Source organism: Podarcis pityusensis (assembly GCF_964106645.2).
Source record: "Podarcis pityusensis genome assembly, chromosome: 11".
Taxonomy (NCBI): Eukaryota; Metazoa; Chordata; class Lepidosauria; order Squamata; family Lacertidae; genus Podarcis; species Podarcis pityusensis.
In genome coordinates, this window is record NC_138036.1 from 19,049,865 (window position 1) to 19,069,460 (window position 19,596).

At 45.5% G+C, this 19,596-nt stretch overlaps 1 protein-coding gene across 1 annotated transcript in view; it reads right to left on the reverse strand.

Moving 5' to 3' along the window:
• Positions 1-2,745: 2,745 nt before the first annotated feature.
• OXCT1 (3-oxoacid CoA-transferase 1) overlaps positions 2,746-19,596 on the reverse strand; it is a 56,082-nt gene continuing 39,231 nt past the window's right edge. The window contains exons 14-17 of the mRNA XM_080972824.1: positions 13,416-13,505; positions 8,001-8,081; positions 7,436-7,537; positions 2,746-4,167 (exon numbers count right to left, since the gene is read on the reverse strand). Of these exons, the coding sequence (XP_080828950.1) occupies positions 4,126-4,167; positions 7,436-7,537; positions 8,001-8,081; positions 13,416-13,505 (315 nt within the window). The 3' untranslated portion in view covers positions 2,746-4,125. The remainder of the gene's footprint in view (positions 4,168-7,435; positions 7,538-8,000; positions 8,082-13,415; positions 13,506-19,596) is intronic.

Here is a 19,596-nt window from a genome sequence, read left to right on the forward strand (position 1 = left end):
CTTCATTCCAAGTATGGATGTTTTGTTCTTTTGTTGTGATAATTAAAAACCCTTTAAATTGTAAGGAACTCTGTTCACTTTGTCCTGCTTATCTACAGCCAAAGTGAGGGAGGAAGCAGAGTCCCCAAACTGGCACCTACCAACTTAAGCTGCCCAGGGACATCTGTATACAGTGGTACCTCAGGTTACATACGCTTCAGGTTACAGACTCCGCTAACCCAGAAATAGTGCTTCAGGTTAAGAACTTTGCTTCAGGATGAGAACAGAAATAGTGCTCCGGCGGTGCGGTGGCAGCCGGAGGCCCCATTAGCTAAAGTGGTGCTTCAGGTGAAGAACAGTTTCAGGTTAAGTACGGACCTCCAGAACCAATTAAGTACTTAACCTGAGGTACCACTGTACTAGGACCTGCTAATGTGTGTCATGATGGGCCTTCATCTCCTTTAAGTATTTAGCAATTCCCATGCTGTGAAGGACAAATGAAAAATTCTAGTTCTTGGGGGGGGGGGGGTTCCACAGGAACATAGGCAGTTGCCTCAAAAGTCCACTTAGTCCAGTCCTGCCCACAGCACTCCAGGATTTCAGATTTCCCAGCTCCAACTGGAGATGCTGGGGAATGAACCCAGGGCCTCTTGCGTGAAAAAGAGATGCCCTATCACTGAGCTACAACCCTCCCAAAGCCTGTCATGACCACTACCATCACTGTATACTTTAAGAAGAAATTTGCAAGTGCTTTTGGGGGCACGGGGGAAGCACTGCCATACACGCATACCATCATCCATAAAAGGAGGTATCAGCTGTCAAGAAGTAAAGTTGATTCATTTTCCCTGATAGTCGTCCTGATGGCACTGCAGGGGCATGTGCTAATATGATCTTGGGTCATCCAGCATTGGTGAAAGCATGACAGTATTATTATTGGTGCTCTGTTATGTGTTTTTAACATTGTACATCACCCTGGGATTTTTTTATTATTATTATAAAGGGCAGTATAAAAATTGAATGAATGAATGAATGAATAAAACAATATCCATCCTTAGGCTCCTGAGGAATAGTACAGTACAGTGGACGCTCGGGTTGCGAACGTGATCCGTGTGGGAGGCGCGTTCACAACCCGCAGCGCCGCGTCTGCGCATGCGCGGGTTGCGATTCAGCACTTCTGCACATGTGCAAAGCGTGATTTAGTGCTTCTGCGCATGTGTGAGCACCAAAACCCAGAAGTAACACGTTCCGGTACTTGCGGGTTTGGCACGGTGCGCAACCCGAAAACGCACAACCTGAAGCGTCTGTAACCCAAGATATGACTGTAGTTAGTCTTTCAATATTATTCTTTGGGGGCAAATACCTAACCTCTGTAGGATTGCAGGGCCCTAGGATGTTGATTCTGGAAGAAGTGGTGGCTTCTGGCAATGGTGATTAGAGATTGCCGGATTACAGATTTTTTCTGGGGGTATGCATACCCCTAAACATTTTGTTAATCTAACGGGAGAAGAAACTAAAAAAAATTTAAAATTTCCGTTTCTTCTCTAGCAGGGTGAATCATCTGTTCCTTTGCTACCCCCGATGGCGGCCTCACTTCCTGTCGCTGTGTTTCCCAAGTCTCAGACGGAAGCAAGTGTTTAATGTGTGAAGTAGGAGTCGGAATCTAGCACAGTGATTTGTCATTTTCGTTGTTACCACCTCCAATGGCAGCTTCATTTCCTTTCCTGGTGATTTTCTTGAATCAAAATGAGAGTACCCCCAAACATATTTTTTTTAAAGAAAAAAAAAAAGCACAGGATATTTGGGAAGGAAGGAGGTCGACATGGATCAAGGCATGGAAGTCTGAACTCACGCAGGAAACTTAGGGAGTTAGGACACCATTGTGCTTGATGTAACCTTTATGAGAAAAAAGGAGGGGACCATTAATAAAGGACACCACCCATGGCACTTTTGTGATTCCCCACCACTGCCAAAGTTTGAGCAAGATGAGATGGGGTGGTGATTGAGCCTTACTGAGTAAACATGTGTGTGTGTGTGTGTGTGTGTGTGTGAGAGAGAGAGAGAGAGAGAGAGAGAGAGAGAGAGAGATAACACAACCAACGTCTTCAGAGAAGGAGCCAAACACCAGCACATCAGAGCCCCATCAATGTTTCTCCAGGAATGGCACCTTAGCCCACAGCCACCCTTGAGGTAGGTTAAGCTGAGAATGTCTTGTCCAAGGCCACCCAGAGCTTAATCGCTAAACAGGGACTTGAAACTAAGTCTTCCACGTTGAAAACCACAGGCATAGGCAAACTCGGCCCTCCAGACGTTTTGGGACTCCAACTCCCATCATCCCTGGCCACTGGTCCTGTTAGCTAGGGATCATGGGAGTTGTAGTCCCAAACATCTGGATGGCCCAGTTTGCCTATGCCTGCTATACGACATTGGTTCTCAGTTGCCCCAGTTCTAATATGTAGCTTTCATCCAGTAATTTCTTTTTCTTTTAGGAATCTTTATTAATCAAGTATTAGATAAAATCTTTACAATCCAATTCGTACATTTCCACCATCTTTGGAACTGCTAAGGGCAAAAAGAGAGAAATGTGACCTGCTACCATTTTAAAGTATGGAGGGAAAGGTCCACTTTCGGGTGGCATAGTTACTATACAAACAGATAAATGGCACAGCAACTGCCGTAAAAAGGCCCTACCTTGCTCCCACTGTGTCGCTAGATATTTGTGCGAATGATTTGTTGATATCAAGGGGAAGGCAGAATCCAGACCCTAACTGTAAACATGCAACTCTGTATGCATTTATTAAGAAGTCAGTTTTTTAAAAAAATTAACCATGAGAGCAGGACAATGGCTTCCATTTCAACAAACTTCCATTATCTGAAAGCTTATCAACTCACTGTATGTTTCCTATGCAACCTAGGGCTGTCTATAGAACTTAAATAATGAAAATCCTATGCCGAGGTAACCCAAATTTTGTATAAACTACAGCTGCATTCTGTGGCCTGCATAATTTATGCAAATTAAATTTGCATCCCTCTGTTTATTTTGCATACCTCATTCTGCTAGCATTTCATTTACTGCTACTCTGAAAATTCAACACAAAAGTGTCCTAAGTGCTATTTATGAAGAAGGGGAAGGAGTTAGTTAACACAGAGCACAAAGCCCAATTCCCTTACTGCTGGAAATCTCAAAAGCAAATGTCTCTCCTTGGTTTCTGAGGTTTCAGCAGGAAGAGCCCACAGACTTTCAAGCCTGTCTTTGCAGCCCTGAAGACCAGAAACATGGTGGTTTAACAAAACACGGACTTTCAATTACAGAATATAAACAGCTCCCCCTGCCCAGGTTTTTAGCTATGCAAACTTCTGTAAGTAGAACTCCTGAATATCCAAACATCTGATTATTTACATGTTTGAAAACCAACAACTTGTCCTGTACCTCTTTCTTTGTGTGTGCGGAGTTGCAGCCTACCGTACAGGCACTTGCAAATTAGCATGTTCTGTGCGTGGAAGTGACCTCTGCCTCCATACAGAGTTACAGTATTAACGTTCACATCTACAAGGGATTGGATGTGTTTGATCCTATCTCAGCTTAAGCAGAGATACGCATGAGCCTGTTGCCCACACCTGCAGCCCATTTGCGCAGCAAAGAATGGAGCTTCTATTGAACCACAGTCACCTGTTTCATCCAAACCAGGAAACTATGGCTACCAGCTTTGGAACAACTCAAGGTCTCAAGCCATGTTGTGGCTGAAGATCCTGGCTTGCTCACACCCACACAAAGGAAACTTTGGCTAACTAAAGACTTTCTGGGTGATTTGTGGCTTGCGCACGCTCCAAGAAAAGGCTCATGTGTTTCTCCGCTTCATAAACCAAGATAGGATCATCCAAAACAGGCTATTGTCTCTTGCCAGCGTTTATTTGCAGTCAAACCTGCAGTGTGGTAATTATAAATATCCAGGTACCAGCTAGGATTTATTTTTGGAAACTGCACTGTTGCTTGCGAATAAACATTTACATAGTTCTAGTTACATAGTCAGCCTGAACGCTAACTACCAAAGAAACTACTTTACAAAGACCTCTTTAAAATGCATAATTGCAAAACAGACATTTGATTCCCCTTCGCTGGAAGCGTGGATGTTAAGCCCAGTCTACTTTTCAAGTCGAAATCTGCTTCATTGGCGAGAGCTTTGGCGAAACCTAGTGATGAAAGAAAAGAAAAATCAAGAGACAAATAATGCAGCCTTGGTACCATATCCAGTATACCTTCTAGCTGAGCATCTAGAATGTATTTTGGAGAGACATGACCCTCTCCATTTTGCTTTTCAGCTTCCTTTTTAATCATTCCCCTCCTTTTTGGAAGTTTCTTCTTTCGAAATAAAAATGTGACCATGCTGGATTTTCTTGGCAATTATCCATTTATATAGATGCTGAATTTGACAGCGCCATGATCCCTGTTCCCAATGAGATCTCAGAGTATTAAGGGAAGGAATGGTGAATATGTTATTTCCAGATGTTGCTGGACAACTTCCCAAGTCCTTCAGCAATGACTATGCAGAAACCAAGGAGAGACCATGCTGGGTGAAGCTGATGGAAGCTGAAGGCTATCAAGATCTGGACTGAGATGGTTCCCTGTCTCCTGATTAATACCATACATCACTTATGTCTACCAGAATACTCATGTAATGATTTACAGGAGAAATCCATGCGCACTTTGTGGTCTCACAGTGAGCTCAGAATTGGACAACATGACATCCTATGTCAACAGAAAACATACACATAGAAGATCACAGGTTCAAGCCCCAGTGTCTCCAAGCTGAGGGAGACCTCTGCACCTGAAATCCAGGAAAGCTGTTGCCAGCCAGTGTAAAAAAAGGTAAAGGACCCTTGGATGGTTAAGTCCAGTCAAAGGTGACTATGAGGTGCAGCACTCATCTCGCTTTCAGGCCGAGGGAGCCAGTATTTGTCCACAGACAGCTTTCCGAGTCACGTGGCCAGCATGACTAAACCACTTCTGGCACAAAGGAACACCGTGAGGAAAGCCAGAGCGCATGGAAACGCCGTTTATCTTCCCGCTGCAGCGGTACCTATTTATCTACTTGCACTGGCGTGCTTTCAAACTGCTAGGTTGGCAGGAGCTGGGACAGAGAAATAGGAACTCACTCCGTCGCGAAGATTTGAACCACCGACCTTCTGATCGGCAAGTCCAAGAGGCTCAGTGGTCTAGACCACAGTGCCACCCATGTGCTAGTTGGACCACTTTTCTGACTCGGTATAAGGAATCTTCCTAGGTTCCATCCTGCCCGTTTTGATTTGTACCAGGGGTGAGAAAGACTTTTCTTTTTTTTACAGATTCAGTTTCCATTTGCCATTTTGCCCCATCAATGTGGCCATGTCAAATGCCATTTCCAACTCTCTGAAATAATCATCTTTTCTGTCTCCTACTATGGCTGATCTATGAGCCACAGGTGCGCTAATGACAGATGATCGATGCTAGCAATTGCAAAGAAGAATGTGATGATTACATGAGAAAGAGAACAGCTGGAGGAACTAAGGATTCTACTGTACACACCAAACTTCTCCATCTATGTTCTGGAGGCCAGTGTATTTGGCCTTGCAGTGCAGTCCTATACACCTACTCGGGAGTAAGCCCCACTGAGGTTAATGGGGACTGCTCCCACGAAGTGAGTATAGGCCTGCAGCCTTAATGGTTTCTTGTGTCCCCTGACAGAGAACCAAGCTTTCACAGGAAGATAAAGCAGTTGAATCTTGCTGTCTGTGGACTTGCTTGCTTTAAAAACAAACAAAATATATCCGATTTATCCAGGTACAGCTTTCCATTCTGGTTGATTTTTTCCCCCATGGTGGCGTTGTAATTCAGATGATAAATTTGACACGTACAAATGAAAATCATCCTGGTGGGACAATCTGTCTTGAAGCCAAGCTGTAGCAGATCTGATTTAAGGGCACAGGGAAAGTCAAAGTTTTGTCTTTGGGGCCCAACAAAATCCCGAGCGGACTGCTTATAATATCAGCTTCATAAAAAAGACAGGAGGCTGTAAATCACTCCTCCCTTGTTATGAGGCTGCTGTGCATGCTGCCTAGAGAATGCTCTTTCTAATAAAGCTGTGAAAATCAGAAAGTTCAGTCACAGCCTTCCAAAGAAGCCACAATGCTGCTGCGTGGTTTCTCTTCTTTGAGGGGAGCCATTTTGGTGCAAAATGTACAGGCCCTGCTTCAAACAAGACATATAAATTAAGTTTCACAGGGTTCTAGCAGTAAGCTAAGTTTCCAGGACTTCCCTGAGGCTTCTCTCTTTGAAGCAGTCCCTGAAGTGAGCAAATTGCTGGTTGGGAACCGAACGCTCCCAGCTTAAAGCAAGATATTCACTTCATTCCACTTTCAATCTATGCGTGAATACAGATACACACAGAGCAGGCCTGAAGCAAAACAGAAGATGGCGTCTCCTCCATTCAATGTACAGCAGGAGTAGGAAAGTAAATGTAGCTCAGGAGCTAAATGTGGTACCCACTCTGAACTTTCCCCAGGCCACAGTCCTCACTGGAACTGATTTTGCATCCTGGGTGTTTTTGGCTGGATGGAACGTGTCCTCAAATTCCATCCACTCATGCATGAATCAGTTGGGATATGTGTGTGAAAAAACTAAGAAAGGTAAAAATTACACTCACTGCTCCACCCACTTTCAATTCTCTGTTCAGATCTACGGGACCTATGGGACCGCCTCTCCCGTTATGCCCCACGGAGAGCCTCAAGGTTCATAAATAGCAACACCCCAGTAGTCCCGGGCCCTAAGGAAGTTAGATTAGCTTCAACCAGAGCCAGGGCCTTTTCAACACTGGCTCCGGCCTGGAGGAACGCTCTGCCTCATGAGACCAGGGCCCCGCAGGATCTGATTTCTTTCCGCAGGGCCTGTAAGACAGAGTTGTTCCTCCTGGCCTTTGGCTTGGAGCCAATTTGATTCCCTCCCCCTCTTTCTTTTTTCTTTTTCCTTTCTCCTCCTGTGATGAGGCTGCATTTTAATATTTTAATGTTTCAATATTTTAACTGTTATATTTTAATCTTGTTTTTAAGTTGTATTCATTCAACTTGTTTTTATTACTGCTTGTTAGCCGCCCTGAGCCCAGCCTTGGCTGGGGAGGGCGGGGTATGAATAAAAAATATTGTTGTTGTTGTTGTTGTTGTTGTTGTTGTTGTTGTTGTTGTTATCTAAGAAACAAAATCCTACCAAACAAATGGAACCTGGTGTGTGTGTTTGAACCTTTTTTCATACTTCCCTCTCCAAAAGCACCAGAAACCTCTCCAGAACAAACGCCTTCAGCAGTCTTTTGCACCTGCAGCATGGACAAGCCATGTAAATAAACTTTCATTTGGGCTGATCTTTGCTTCCTTACCAAGCTCCCTCGGAGCCAAGAAACACAACTGCAATGTTAGCCAGACAATGACTTACTGTGAACTCAGCACCAGTGCTTTTCTTGATGTCATCCACAGACAGCCCTTCCCAGATTTCAATCAGTGTCAGTCCCTTTTTCTTGTCGACATCAAACACAGCCTGCAGGTTCGGAAAGAAATGCAAATTGTTTCGGTCTAAGAAAAGGAAAGGAAGGGAGCCTTACTAGCTGAATGAAGCCAGTGCTTCGAGTTGATAAATACCAATTCCCTCCACTTTAGCACTGATTTTCAGGAGCACTTTTGGCTGGATGGGGTTATAAATGCCTTAAATAAAATGAAGTAAGGACTTAAGATTGCTATGCAAACTGCAGTATTTGGAAAATATGGCTTGACTGCTGCACGGTTACAAGAGCTGATAGTGTGTGAGAGACATCTGCATCTTCTTCCTGGGACAGGTTTGCAACATCCCTTCTCATCAAGGGAGCCGGGATATTAAAATTCAAGAGTTAGTCATGGGCAACTCAAACCCTCATTACAAGATTATCGAGAAGATAAAAATGCCCCTCCCAAGCCGCTCAGCAAAAAAGATGGATCAGAAATGCAACGAACGTAAGATAACCTACCTTTTCTGTTATGATGCGGTTCACACACTGTTTTCCCGTAATTGGCAAAGTGCAATTCTCCAAAATCTTGTGGGCATTGCCCTACAGTGAACACACACACACACATACAAATGAATGATCAGCTTGTCGGAGAAAACCAGTTGCTTGAAATTCAAAAGGACTTGCAGTCAGTAATTTCAGACTGAGACAAATATATGCTACCTCCAGTTCAGAAGCTTCCACTGTGTTTGTACCTGTTGTGGAAGACTCACGAATTCATTGCTGAAATATTCCGGGGTCCTTAGTGACATGGGTAATGATGACTTACTCAACAAGGCATACACAACAGGACTGGCATACACTCAAGTGAATCATGTGCCTAAAAGTTCACCTGGAGCCTTCATTATACATCTTTTAAGTGCCAGGTGAAAATGTTCCTCTTCAACCAGACCTTTGGCAAACTAACATCCTATATCCTTTCAAATGTGTTTGTGGAAGGGGGTGGCAGGTGGGAGTTATTGGTTTGTTTTGCTTTTGTTCTTATTTTCCGTATGCATTTTGTGTTTTAGTCTTGTATTTTTATGCTGTGAACTGCCCTGAGATCTAGGGATGAAGGGCGGGATGCAAATTTTATAGATAAAAATAGCCATACGATAATGACTTCTGCACTCCCTGTTCCTGCTCACTTCCAGGACACCATGAAACACAGACATAGGAACCACATGGGTTCGGCAGATCACTGAATCAAAGAATTACAGAGTTGGAAGAGACCCAGAGGGTCATCTAGTCCAACCCACAGCAATGCAAAAATCACAGCTAGACCACATACCGTATTTTTCGTCCCATAGGACGCACCGAGTATTTGGGGGGGAAATAAAGGAAGAAGTTTTTTTCCTTTATTTCCCCCCCAAAACCAGGTCGGGGAAACCGAACCAGGTCGAGGAACAGCAGGATGGCGGCGCTGTGCCTCCCTGCTGTCCCCCGAGCTTGTGGGGCTGGCTGATGTCTGCCCGGCGCACGGGGCGCTCTGCTTCAGCGCGCCCCGCCCGCCGGGCAGCAGGCTGCTATCTGCAGCGTGGGGAGCCCTGCGGGGAACTCCTGCAGGGCTCCCCACGCTGCGGATGTCTGCCCAGTGAGAGGGGCACTCTGCTTCAGGGTGCCCCTCGTGCCGGGTGGCAGGCTGCTATCCGCAGCGTGGGGAGCTCCCGCAGGGCTGCCTAGGCTGCGGGTGTGTTCCCGAAGCGCCGGGCGCTCTGCTTTCAGCGCGCCCGGCGCTCCGGGAAGCAGGCTGCTATCCGCAGCCTAGACAGCCCTGCGGGAACTCCCCGCAGGGCTGCCTAGGCTGCGGATGTGTTCCCGAAGCGCCGGGCGCTCTGCTTTCAGCACTCCCGGCGCTCCGGGAAGCAGGCTGCTATCCGCAGCCCAGACAGCCCTGCCGGATCTCCCGCAGGGCTGCCTAGGCTGCGGGTGTCTTCCTGAAGCCTGGAGAGCGTGAGGGGTCGGTGCGCACCAACCCCTCTCGCTCTCCAAGCTTCAGCGAAAGCCTGCATTCGCCCCATAGGACGCACCCAGATTTCCCCTTCATTTTTGGAGGGGAAAAAGTGCGTCCTATAGGGCGAAAAATACGGTAGTTCCTTTCCATGCTTGTGATGTCCCTTCTCAGGGGAGCGAGCAGACCGCAACATTGGTGTTAAAAGGAATCATGTTGGCTGCCTGGCCAGAAATTCTTGATGCATTCTGGGATTTACCACACAGAAGCAGGTTCTAATACTATCAGTATATTTCTAAAATAACTCTGTTAATGCCGCTTCACTTTAGGAGTATAAATTGCATTTCCCCCAGTAATAATAGTAATAGTAATAGTAATAATAATAATAATAATAATAATAATAATAATAATAATTTATTTATACCCCGCCCTGGCTGGGCTTCCAAAAAAAATATATTAAAATACTGTAAACATCAAACATTAAAAGCTTCCCTAAACAGGGCTGCCTTCAGGTGTCTTCTAAAAGTCTGGTAGTTGTTGTTCTCGTTGACATCTGGTGGGAGGGCGTGCCACAGGGAGGGCACCACTACCGAGAAAGCCCTCTGCCTGGTTCCCTGTAACTTGGCTTCTCGCAGTGAGGAAACCGCCAGAAGGCCCTCGGTGCTGGACCTCAGTGTCCGGGTAGAATGATGGGGGTGGAGACGCTCCTTCAGATATACTGGACCGAGGCCATTTAGGGCTTTAAAGGTCAGCACCAACACTTTGAATTGTGCCCGGAAATTGTGCCCCAGGAATATTGAAGTTTCTTTGTAGCATTGCCTAGAACGACATAACTATTCTCTGCTCATATTTTGTGACAACAATCTTAAAAATTATCCCAATATACTGTTGCAATGGTATGTCCTCCTTTATATGAAGGGACAGGCAACGCTGTAAAGGACAGGGGCATCTGGGATTATCTTAAAATCTTTCCTACTCTTGCCTTGTTGTTCTCTTATGATTGGCACATAAAAAAACAAAAAAACTGTTGCCTATAATGTTTTTTTGCAAAATCAAGCCCTCTCTCCAACTCCTTGCAGGTTGCCCCAATTGCAAAAAAATAAAATAAAACTGCTCTTTTGGGTAGTCTAGCATTGTCCCTTTAAACTGTGATGATTTTATGGATTTTACAGTGGTGTCGACTCTGCCTACCAAAATGGGTTTTTAATTTATTCTCCCCCCTCCCCACTTTATGTCAGGGAACAATTGCTTCACTCCAATTCCTACCAGTTAACATCTGTTTCTGCATTCAAGGCAGCTAGCCCCCCCTGAGTGAAACTGACAGGTATTTAAGGGGAAATGACAATGCTTAATTCAAGGACCTTCCAAGTTCTGTTCCCGGGAAAGGAACAATTCATCTGTGCTATTTTTATAGAAAAGTGTTCATCAACCCATCAGGTATACCTTTAAGGTCATGCAATATCTCCTTCTAAGCATCCCGGGGAGATTGAAATGCTCAGGCTTGAGGAAAGAAGACTGCTTTCCAGGCAGCCGCTGTGACCCCAAGCATTGCAGAATGCTGCAGTTAAATATGATCTTGCTTAACTGCAGTTAAATATGATCTTACTGTCACTGGTTAAAACCTTTCTGAAGCCACATCTACAGAAAAAAACCTGCTAGAATGGGAATAGAAGAACAAAGATATTGGCCAACGCCTAGCCTTTGTAACATCGTCCTATCAAATCTCCCCACAAGCAATTAATAAGGGAAGACTCATGCTTAGCCCAAAGGTTGAAGGTCAAGGGTCAAAGCATTATTATTTCTAAAAATGTGTATTACACAGTCCCATTCTGCAGCGTATTCCCATTGGTCCATTTGCACAAACACCAACACACCCCTCAACTGTGAAGCATACTATACTCTAAATCACGTCTATCTATTTTGGGGGGTGGGGTGGTTTTAACTCAAGCCCATCCCAACATGGCTCCCTTCTCTCCTCACCCACCTTCAGGACAATATTTAGTAATTTTCCAGGGATTGGTTTGGGGGTGGGGTAGACGAGAGAGCGTATAGCCTACCAGTGCCCATTTTATTTCTGACATTTTTCCCCCATGGATTGACATTACACCACCATGTAAACACCATTGCAAGGGAACTCACTGATGGGGAAGGGAGGAATGGCTGCTGCAAACAGTAGCTAAGGAGGTCAGAGACTGGAAAGAAGCATATGGATTGCTTATGGTGGCAAGTGAAAAAGCAGCAAAATTGGGAAACCTAGCCAGATGGGCGGGGTATAAATAATTATATTATTATTATTATTATTATTATTATTATTATTATTATTATGACTTTAGAAGGTTTCAGAAATGTGGTCAGGAAGGCAAGCTTGTGTGGTGTTGTTGTTGTTTTAAGATACAAGGGAATTAGTGAGATGAAGAAAGAGGACATCTATTCCAGGATAGAAACAGCACAGCAAAGGTGTGGGGAACTTTACCTGTCCAGATGTGGCTGAACTACAACTCCCATTAATCCCAGCAAGCATGGTCAATGGCCATGGGTGGTGTCAGTTATAGTTCAGCAACATCTGGAGGGTCATAGGGCCCCCACACCTGGCAAAGTGTTAAACACAGAGACAGGAATCTGCGAGAAAGCAGGTAATGGACAACCTCATGCAGAAACAATGGACCACATTTAATGCCGCTGTTCACTAGGACGGCAGAAATCTGGCAGATCCACACCACACACTGGTGTTTGGATTTGATATCCCGCTTTATCACTACCCTAAGGAGTCTCAAAGCGGCTAACAATCTCCTTTCCCTTCCTCCCCCTCAACAAACACTCTGTGAGGTGAGTGAGACTGAGAGACTTCAGAGAAGTGTGACTGGCCCAAAGTCACCCAGCAGCTGCATGTGGAGGAGCGGGGAAGCGAACCTGGTTCACCAGATTACGAGTCCACCACTCTTAACCACTACACCACACTGGCTCTCAGTGTGGTCTTAGTTTGTTCAACAAATGTTTAAAGCACGTGATCTCTCCAAGAGAATCCTGGGACCTGTAGTTTCCCACTTAAAGAGCTATGGTTTCTAGCACCCTTAACAAACTACAGTTCCCATGATTCTTTGCGGGGAGCCAGAAGAACACGAGAAGAGCCTGTTGGATCAGGCCAGTGGCCCATCTAGACCAGCATCCTGTTCTCATAATGGCCAGCCAGATGCCTATGGGGAGCCTGCAAGCAGGACCAGAGCACAAGGCCACTCTCCCCTCCTGTGGCTTCCAGCAATTGGTATTCAGAAGCAATTGCTGCCTCTTGACTGTAAAAGGTAAAGGTAAAGGACCCCTGGATGGTTAAGTCCAGTCAAAGGCTATGGGGTTGCGGCACTCATCTTACTTTCAGGCCAAGGCAGCCGGCGTTTGTCCACAGACAGTTTTCCAGGTCATGTGGCCAGCATGAATAAACCGCTACTGGCACACAGAGGACCGTGACGAGTGCCAGAGTGCACGGAAATGCCATTTACCTTCCCGCCACAGCGGTACCTATCTATCTACTTGCACTGGTGTGCTTTCTAACTGTTTGGTTGGCCAGAGTTGGGACAGAGCAACAGGAGTTCAACCCGTCATGGGGATTCGAACCGCCGATCTTCCAATCAGCAAGCCCAAGAGGCTCAGTGGTTTAGACCACAGCACCACCCGTGTCCCTTTTGACTGCAGAGGCAGAGCACAGCCATCATGGCTAGTAGCCACGTGCTTTTAAATCTGCTCTTCCACTCTTGCAGCAAAACTTTCTCCTCCTCCCCACAACCCGTGCACCCTGAAAACCTGCTCCAGAAAGTTGGAGGAAAACACAAGAGGAGAAGAAGAAGACCCATTGTGTGACTGGAACTCTGTGCACACAGAATTGGACAGAACCCAGGGTATGTTTTCAGTCTAAGGAGAAATCCACAAGAAGAGAATATTTATAAAAAGATTACCTTTGCAGAGTGCTCCATAGTGACGACCACTTTAGTTCTTGAGCTGGACACCAAGTCCATGGCACCTCCCATGCCTTTCACCATCTTACCCTAAAAACACAAGATTTCACACAAAAAAGAAAAAGAAGAACAGGTGTCAACAGCACAGCTCAATATACCAACACTCTTTGCTTTGATGCATTTAATCTACAGAATCTGGAAAACAAGCATCAGACAAAATGCAAAATTAAGCCAATGGTCCCTTTAGTTTCTCTTTGAATGATTCTTCATAACCTCTCCAAGTCTACATATCACAAGCATTACATTTTGAGAGCGTTCCCATATTATTTATGGGGAAAGAAGGTTGATGGGCAAAACAAGGAACTGCATCTTGTCTCTAAATATCTATAATTCTTCAGCACACATGGGTTGTGTGACAAAACGTTTTGGATTATATTGCTAGGCCACTGAAAGCTCAATTTAGTTCCAAACCTGATAGCAACCACTTAGCGTGCATTGTTGTTTGGGAAATGCAGTCATTTCAAAATGGCAAACTCGACTTTAATTTAATCCACTTTATTTCCCAGGTTCCTTCAGGAGGAAGAACTGGGTGCTTTCCCAACATGCAGGTGACAATCCCACACATTCACTTGAAGGGTAATTCCCATTTGTTTTATGTGAAGCAGAAGACCGCCAAGCAAGCGCTGCTGCCGAAAGCCTCGTGTGACTGCCTTGACGTATCTAAACAGCTGATCCTTTGGATTGGCCAAAATGTGTGAAAGTTCTGCAGAGACAGGATCAGCATTGGTCCATCAAGCTCAGTACTGTCTAACCTGCCTGGCAGCAGCTCTCCAAGGTTTGCGGCAGGGATCTCTCCCAGCCCTACCTGGACATACCAGGGATTGAACCTTGTTCATGCAAGTAGATGCGCTACCATTGAGCCAAGACCCTTCCCCAACCAACAGGTCCACACCCAAATAAACCTGTTTAAAACTGAGGCAGCAGCTAACCAGAGCTGGCTCTGCACTGTATAAGCCAGAGGTTTTCAACCTTTTTGAGTCCACGGCTCCCTTGACCAACTACATTCTTTCTGCAGCACTTGGGAGCCCAGTTATGTCACCCCTTGCCTGCAGAGCTGGCAGCCTCTTGTTTGTTGCTGTTGTTTAGTCGTTTAGTTGTGTCCGACTCTTCGTGACCCCATGGACCAGAGCACACCAGGCACTCCTGTCTTCCACTGCCTCCCGCAGTTTGGTCAGACTCATGCTGGTAGCTTCGAGAACACTGTCCAACCATCTCATCCTCTGTCATCCCTCTTACCAGCCTCTTACCCTTCTTCAAACACCCTCCCTTGTGGAGAGTTCCTTCAGCCTCCTTTCCCCTCTCCTTGGAAGTCCTCTGGGCAGCCGCAGCTGCAGCCCCTGGTCTCTGAGCTGCCCCACTGCCCCACAGGGACCTGGGAAGCCCCCCCTGGCCAGCCCCAGAGGCACCATTCGCCTGAGGAGCTTGTAGCCAGAGCTGCTGCAATAAACAGCTGTGCAAGCCTTTGGGAGGCAGAGACGCAAGAGAGCATCAGAGGAAGGAGAGAAGGAAGGAAAGAGGGACAGAGGCCAGTGTTGCCCGCGGCACCCCTGACCATCATTCAAGGCACCCCAGGGTGCCACGCCACACTGGTTGAAAACCACTGGGGTAAGGTGTTAAAGCTAGTTTCTACTCATACTCTCCTTCTGTGGAAGAAATTGCAAAGATTTAAAAATAGCAGCACACAAACAAGGGTTCGGCAATATGTTATTTTTGCAGTTTTAGAAATCGTTCAAAGTCATGAAAAACAAACCATAAGGACGCCTTGAACAAAATTTCCTTCTTCCCCAAGTCAGTATGTTTCAAATATAAATTTTTTTTGTATTGTATGTAAAGTACTTTGTGTAAAATGTAAACAATATTAATATCCACTTCCTGCTACCGCAGCTGGAGTTATTTAAAAAAAACAAAAACAAAAGCTATCCCCTTGTGCTTGAGTACTTTGTTTTCCCATTTCCTCAATAAAAAAAGTACATGACTGGAAAGAACCAAAGATGAATTGCCCTGATATATATTTGCTGTGTCATTTTTCCCCCAAGTGACTACCAGCCTCAGAATGGTACAATTACAGAACTATTGTCATCATATTGCTATCTCCGACAGATAGATTAGATCTGGAGGAATGCAGAGGAGGAAAGAAGAGCCCAATGAACTTTAGCAAGAAATGCAAGGAAATTACTATGCTGACATCCCCCCAGCCGCCCCCCCCCCCCAGCAGTACAAGGAATAAAAGCATAAAGCTGGTTCAAAAATCCTTCAAGTGCAATGCAGAAAGATATACAAACGCCAATCTGAACACCTGCATGCTCAAAGCTTCCAAAAGATGGGCATATACCATATTTTTCGCTCCATAAGACGCACCTGACCATAAGACGCACCTAGTTTTTAGAGGGGGAATGCAAGGAAAAAAAAATCTTTAAAGGGAGCGCTGAGCAGAGCCTCCCGCCTGCATTCGCTCCATAAGACGCACACACATTTCCCCTTACTTTTTAGGAGGGAAAAAGTGTGTCTTACGGAGCGAAAAATACGGTATCCTATATCCACAATGTGACACTTCCCTCCCTTTGTCGCTGTGCTGTCTGAGCAATCCTGCTTTTGAACCAACAGTTATTTACAGAGACAAACATATAAGGTTCATGCCATTTGCCACTCTTGACATACACCACAGACCCCAGAACTGACTCGAAATTGTGCCTATGAAAATGGCAGGCTCGCTTGGACCTTTCTGCCACCCACGTTCCCATGGGCAAAGAGGCAAGCCACAGTCCGGTCTTAAAAAGGCTTCCTTTAGAAGAAATTATCTGCTGGATTAGTGGGAAAACCTCAAATGATCCATAGGGGGGGTCACCTTTGGATGCATGCAGCTTATCCTTCCGTGATAGCTCAGTTGGTGGAGCGTGAGACCTAGGACATCCCCAACAGAGCCAGGCTCTGCTTGAAGACCTCCCCATTACGGAGTGTAGAACATTTATTTATTTTCTAGTTATTAAATGTATACGCCGCTCTTCATCCAAGGATCACAGGGCAGTTTGCAGCATAGAACTACACAAATGCATAACATAATAGCAAACAAAACAGTAATGCCTCCCCCCCCCTCCAAAACACACACAGAGAGAGCGAGAGGGCGCATCCCTTTGAGGTAATTGGTTCCACTGCGGAATTGCTCTTTCTTTCATGCCAATTTGGGAAATTAATTCCTCCTTAAAGCTTCATAGTCCAGTAGGAGAGCTGAAAATAATGCCAATATATTTCACGTCTGGCAAACCATGCGCCCCTTGGGCTTCAGATAGTACATGGGGAGACAAGTCTAACAAGCCTGGGACACAAATTTTCGCGGCCCTCTGCTGGCCCATTTACCAAAAGCAATGTATTTAGCGTTAGATCTGGAAGTGTATACTAGATTCTGACCAAACTAAGCCTCCTAGAGCAAAATAGACATAGGAGGCCTGGTTTGGTCAGAATTGGGTATACACTTCCAGAGTTAAATCTAAATACATCACTTCCGGTAAATGAGCCACCATAGCTGCTAGAGGGCTGTGGAAATTTGTGTCCTGGGCTTTTTAGACTCTTCTTCCTATGCACTATCTGAAACCAAAGGGGCACATTGGTTGGCAAATGTGAAATTCTTTTCAGCTCTCCTACCCCCTATTTAGGGTCTTGGCTTACACTGACCTCTAAAGATACAGTGGTACCTCGGGTTACACATGCTTCAGGTTACAGACGCTTCAGGTTACAGACTCCGCTAACCCAGAAATAGTACCTCGGGTTAAGAACTTTGCTTCAGGATGAGAACAGAAATCATGAGGCGGCGGCGGGAGGCCCCATTAGCTAAAGTGGTACTTCGGGTTAAGAACGGACCTCCCGAACGAATTAAGTTCTTAACCTGAGGTACCACTGTAATAAATTGATGCATTCATTAATGTATCTGACTTCGCTTGTCTTGTGGCATCTATGGAAAACCAAATGCAAATACACACCCTGTAAAGGAGCGACATTTTAGACCACATCTGTGTCTTCTGGTAAGCAGCACCATGCATTCTTTCTTCTGACTCTGATAACTCTTAAGATAAGTAATCTTTAAAAGAGTTCCTGATACCCTCTTCCTCTCCGTTTACGGTAGCCAATGTGGTGTCTTTCAGGTCCTATTGCTGCATCAATAGGAGTATAGCATCTAGATCAAGGGAAGTAATAGTGCCACTGTATTCTGCTCTGGTCAGACCTCACCTGGAGTACTGTGTCCAGTTCTGGGCACCACAGTTCAAGAAGGACACTGACAAACTGGAACGTGTCCAGAGGAGGGCAACCAAAATGGTCAAAGGCCTGGAAACGATGCCTTATGAGGAACGGCTAATGGAGCTGGGCATGTTTAGCCTGGAGAAGAAGAGGTTAAGGGGTGATATGATAGCCATGTTCAAATATATAAAAGGATGTCACATAGAGAAGGGAGAAGGGTTGTTTTCTGCTGCTCCAGAGAAGCGGACACGGAGCAATGGATCCAAACTACAAGAAAGAAGATTCCACCTAAACATTAGGAAGAACTTCCTGACAGTAAGAGCTGTTCGACAGTGGAATTTGCTGCCAAGGAGTGTGGTGGAGTCTCCTTCTTTGGAGGCCTTTAAGCAGAGGCTTGACAACCATATGTCAGGAGTGCTCTGATGGTGTTTCCTGCTTGGCAGGGGGTTGGACTCGATGGCCCTTGTGGTCTCTTCCAACTCTATGATTCTATGATTCTATTCTATGATTCTAGGTGGTATTGGAATACGACTTCCATCATTGTACCCACCCCACACAAATGGGAGGCTCTCAACGCCTGAAAAATACCATGTATAATGTAACCCTATTTCTAGTTACATGGGATGTAAGTTTTGTTGTTGTTTAGTCATTTAGTTGTGTCCGACTCTTCGTGACCCCATGGACCAGAGCACACCAGGCACTCCTTTCTTCCACTGCCTCCCGCAGTTTGGTCAAACTCATGCTGGTAGCTTCGAGAACACTGTCCAACCATCTCGTCCTCTGTCGTCCCCTTCTCCTTGTGCCCTCCATCTTTCCCAACACCAGGGTCTTTTCCAGGGAGTCTTCTCTTCTCATGAGGAGGCCAAAGTACTGGAGCCTCTGCTTCAGGATCTGTCCTTCCAATGAGCACTCAGGGCTGATTTCCTTAAGAATGGAGAGGTTTGATCTTCTTGCAGTCCATGGGACTCTCAAGAGTCTCCTCCAGCACCATAATTCAAAAGCATCAATTCTTCGGCGATCAGCCTTCTTTATGGTCCAGCTCTCACTTCCATACATCACTACTGGAAAAACCATAGCTTTAACTATACGGACCTTTGTTGGCAAGGTGATGCCTCTGCTTTTTAAGATGCTGTCTAGCTTTGTCATTTTAAGTTAGTCTACCATTTCTGAAGCGGAAGGGTCACGATGAGGTGACTTTCCCCCCACCCTGCAATATTTACTGCCCCATGGGGTTGCTGTGGAGATAAGCAGGAAAGCAACTTTAAGGCCCTTTGCCAATAAGCACTACAAAGAAGCATTCAAGGAGGCTAGAAAGGGCTCTGCCTGGTTCCTTGGGGTGCCTGCCACCATGGTAGGTAGCCTCGTCATAAGGCATCTTCAGTAATATGGTTTTGCCCAGGAGAAGCAGCTGCCAGGAGCAGGCATTTCTCAAGAACCCCTTTCTGAATACAAGGAGAGCTGGTAAAAGTTGGCAGAAAGTTTCGAAGCGTTTGCATGCCGACTGCAGAACTTTCCCCAAATTTATTCTTCAGGATTCATCAACAGTTAGCCTCAGGGCATCTGTCACTGGTTCAGTGGTTTATTTGCTGTTGCATCAGAGCAGCACCACCAGTATTTATGGTATTAATATTAATAAATCCCTAGGAGACCTCATCCATCACTTTTAATCTCTCCTCCAACTCCTACCCCATTGCTCTTAAAGTGTGATCTTCAATGGCTCAAGGCTATTTTACCAATATAAAAGCATCATTAGTCAAAGAAACTACAGCCTCAAATTCAACGTTTCTGTCGGGGGGGAGGGGGGTGTTCCACCCAGAAGAGCAACATAATTCATCGCAAAATGTACTTCTTGATGCAGCCGTTCCAGATAACTCATCACAAAAGAACCAGT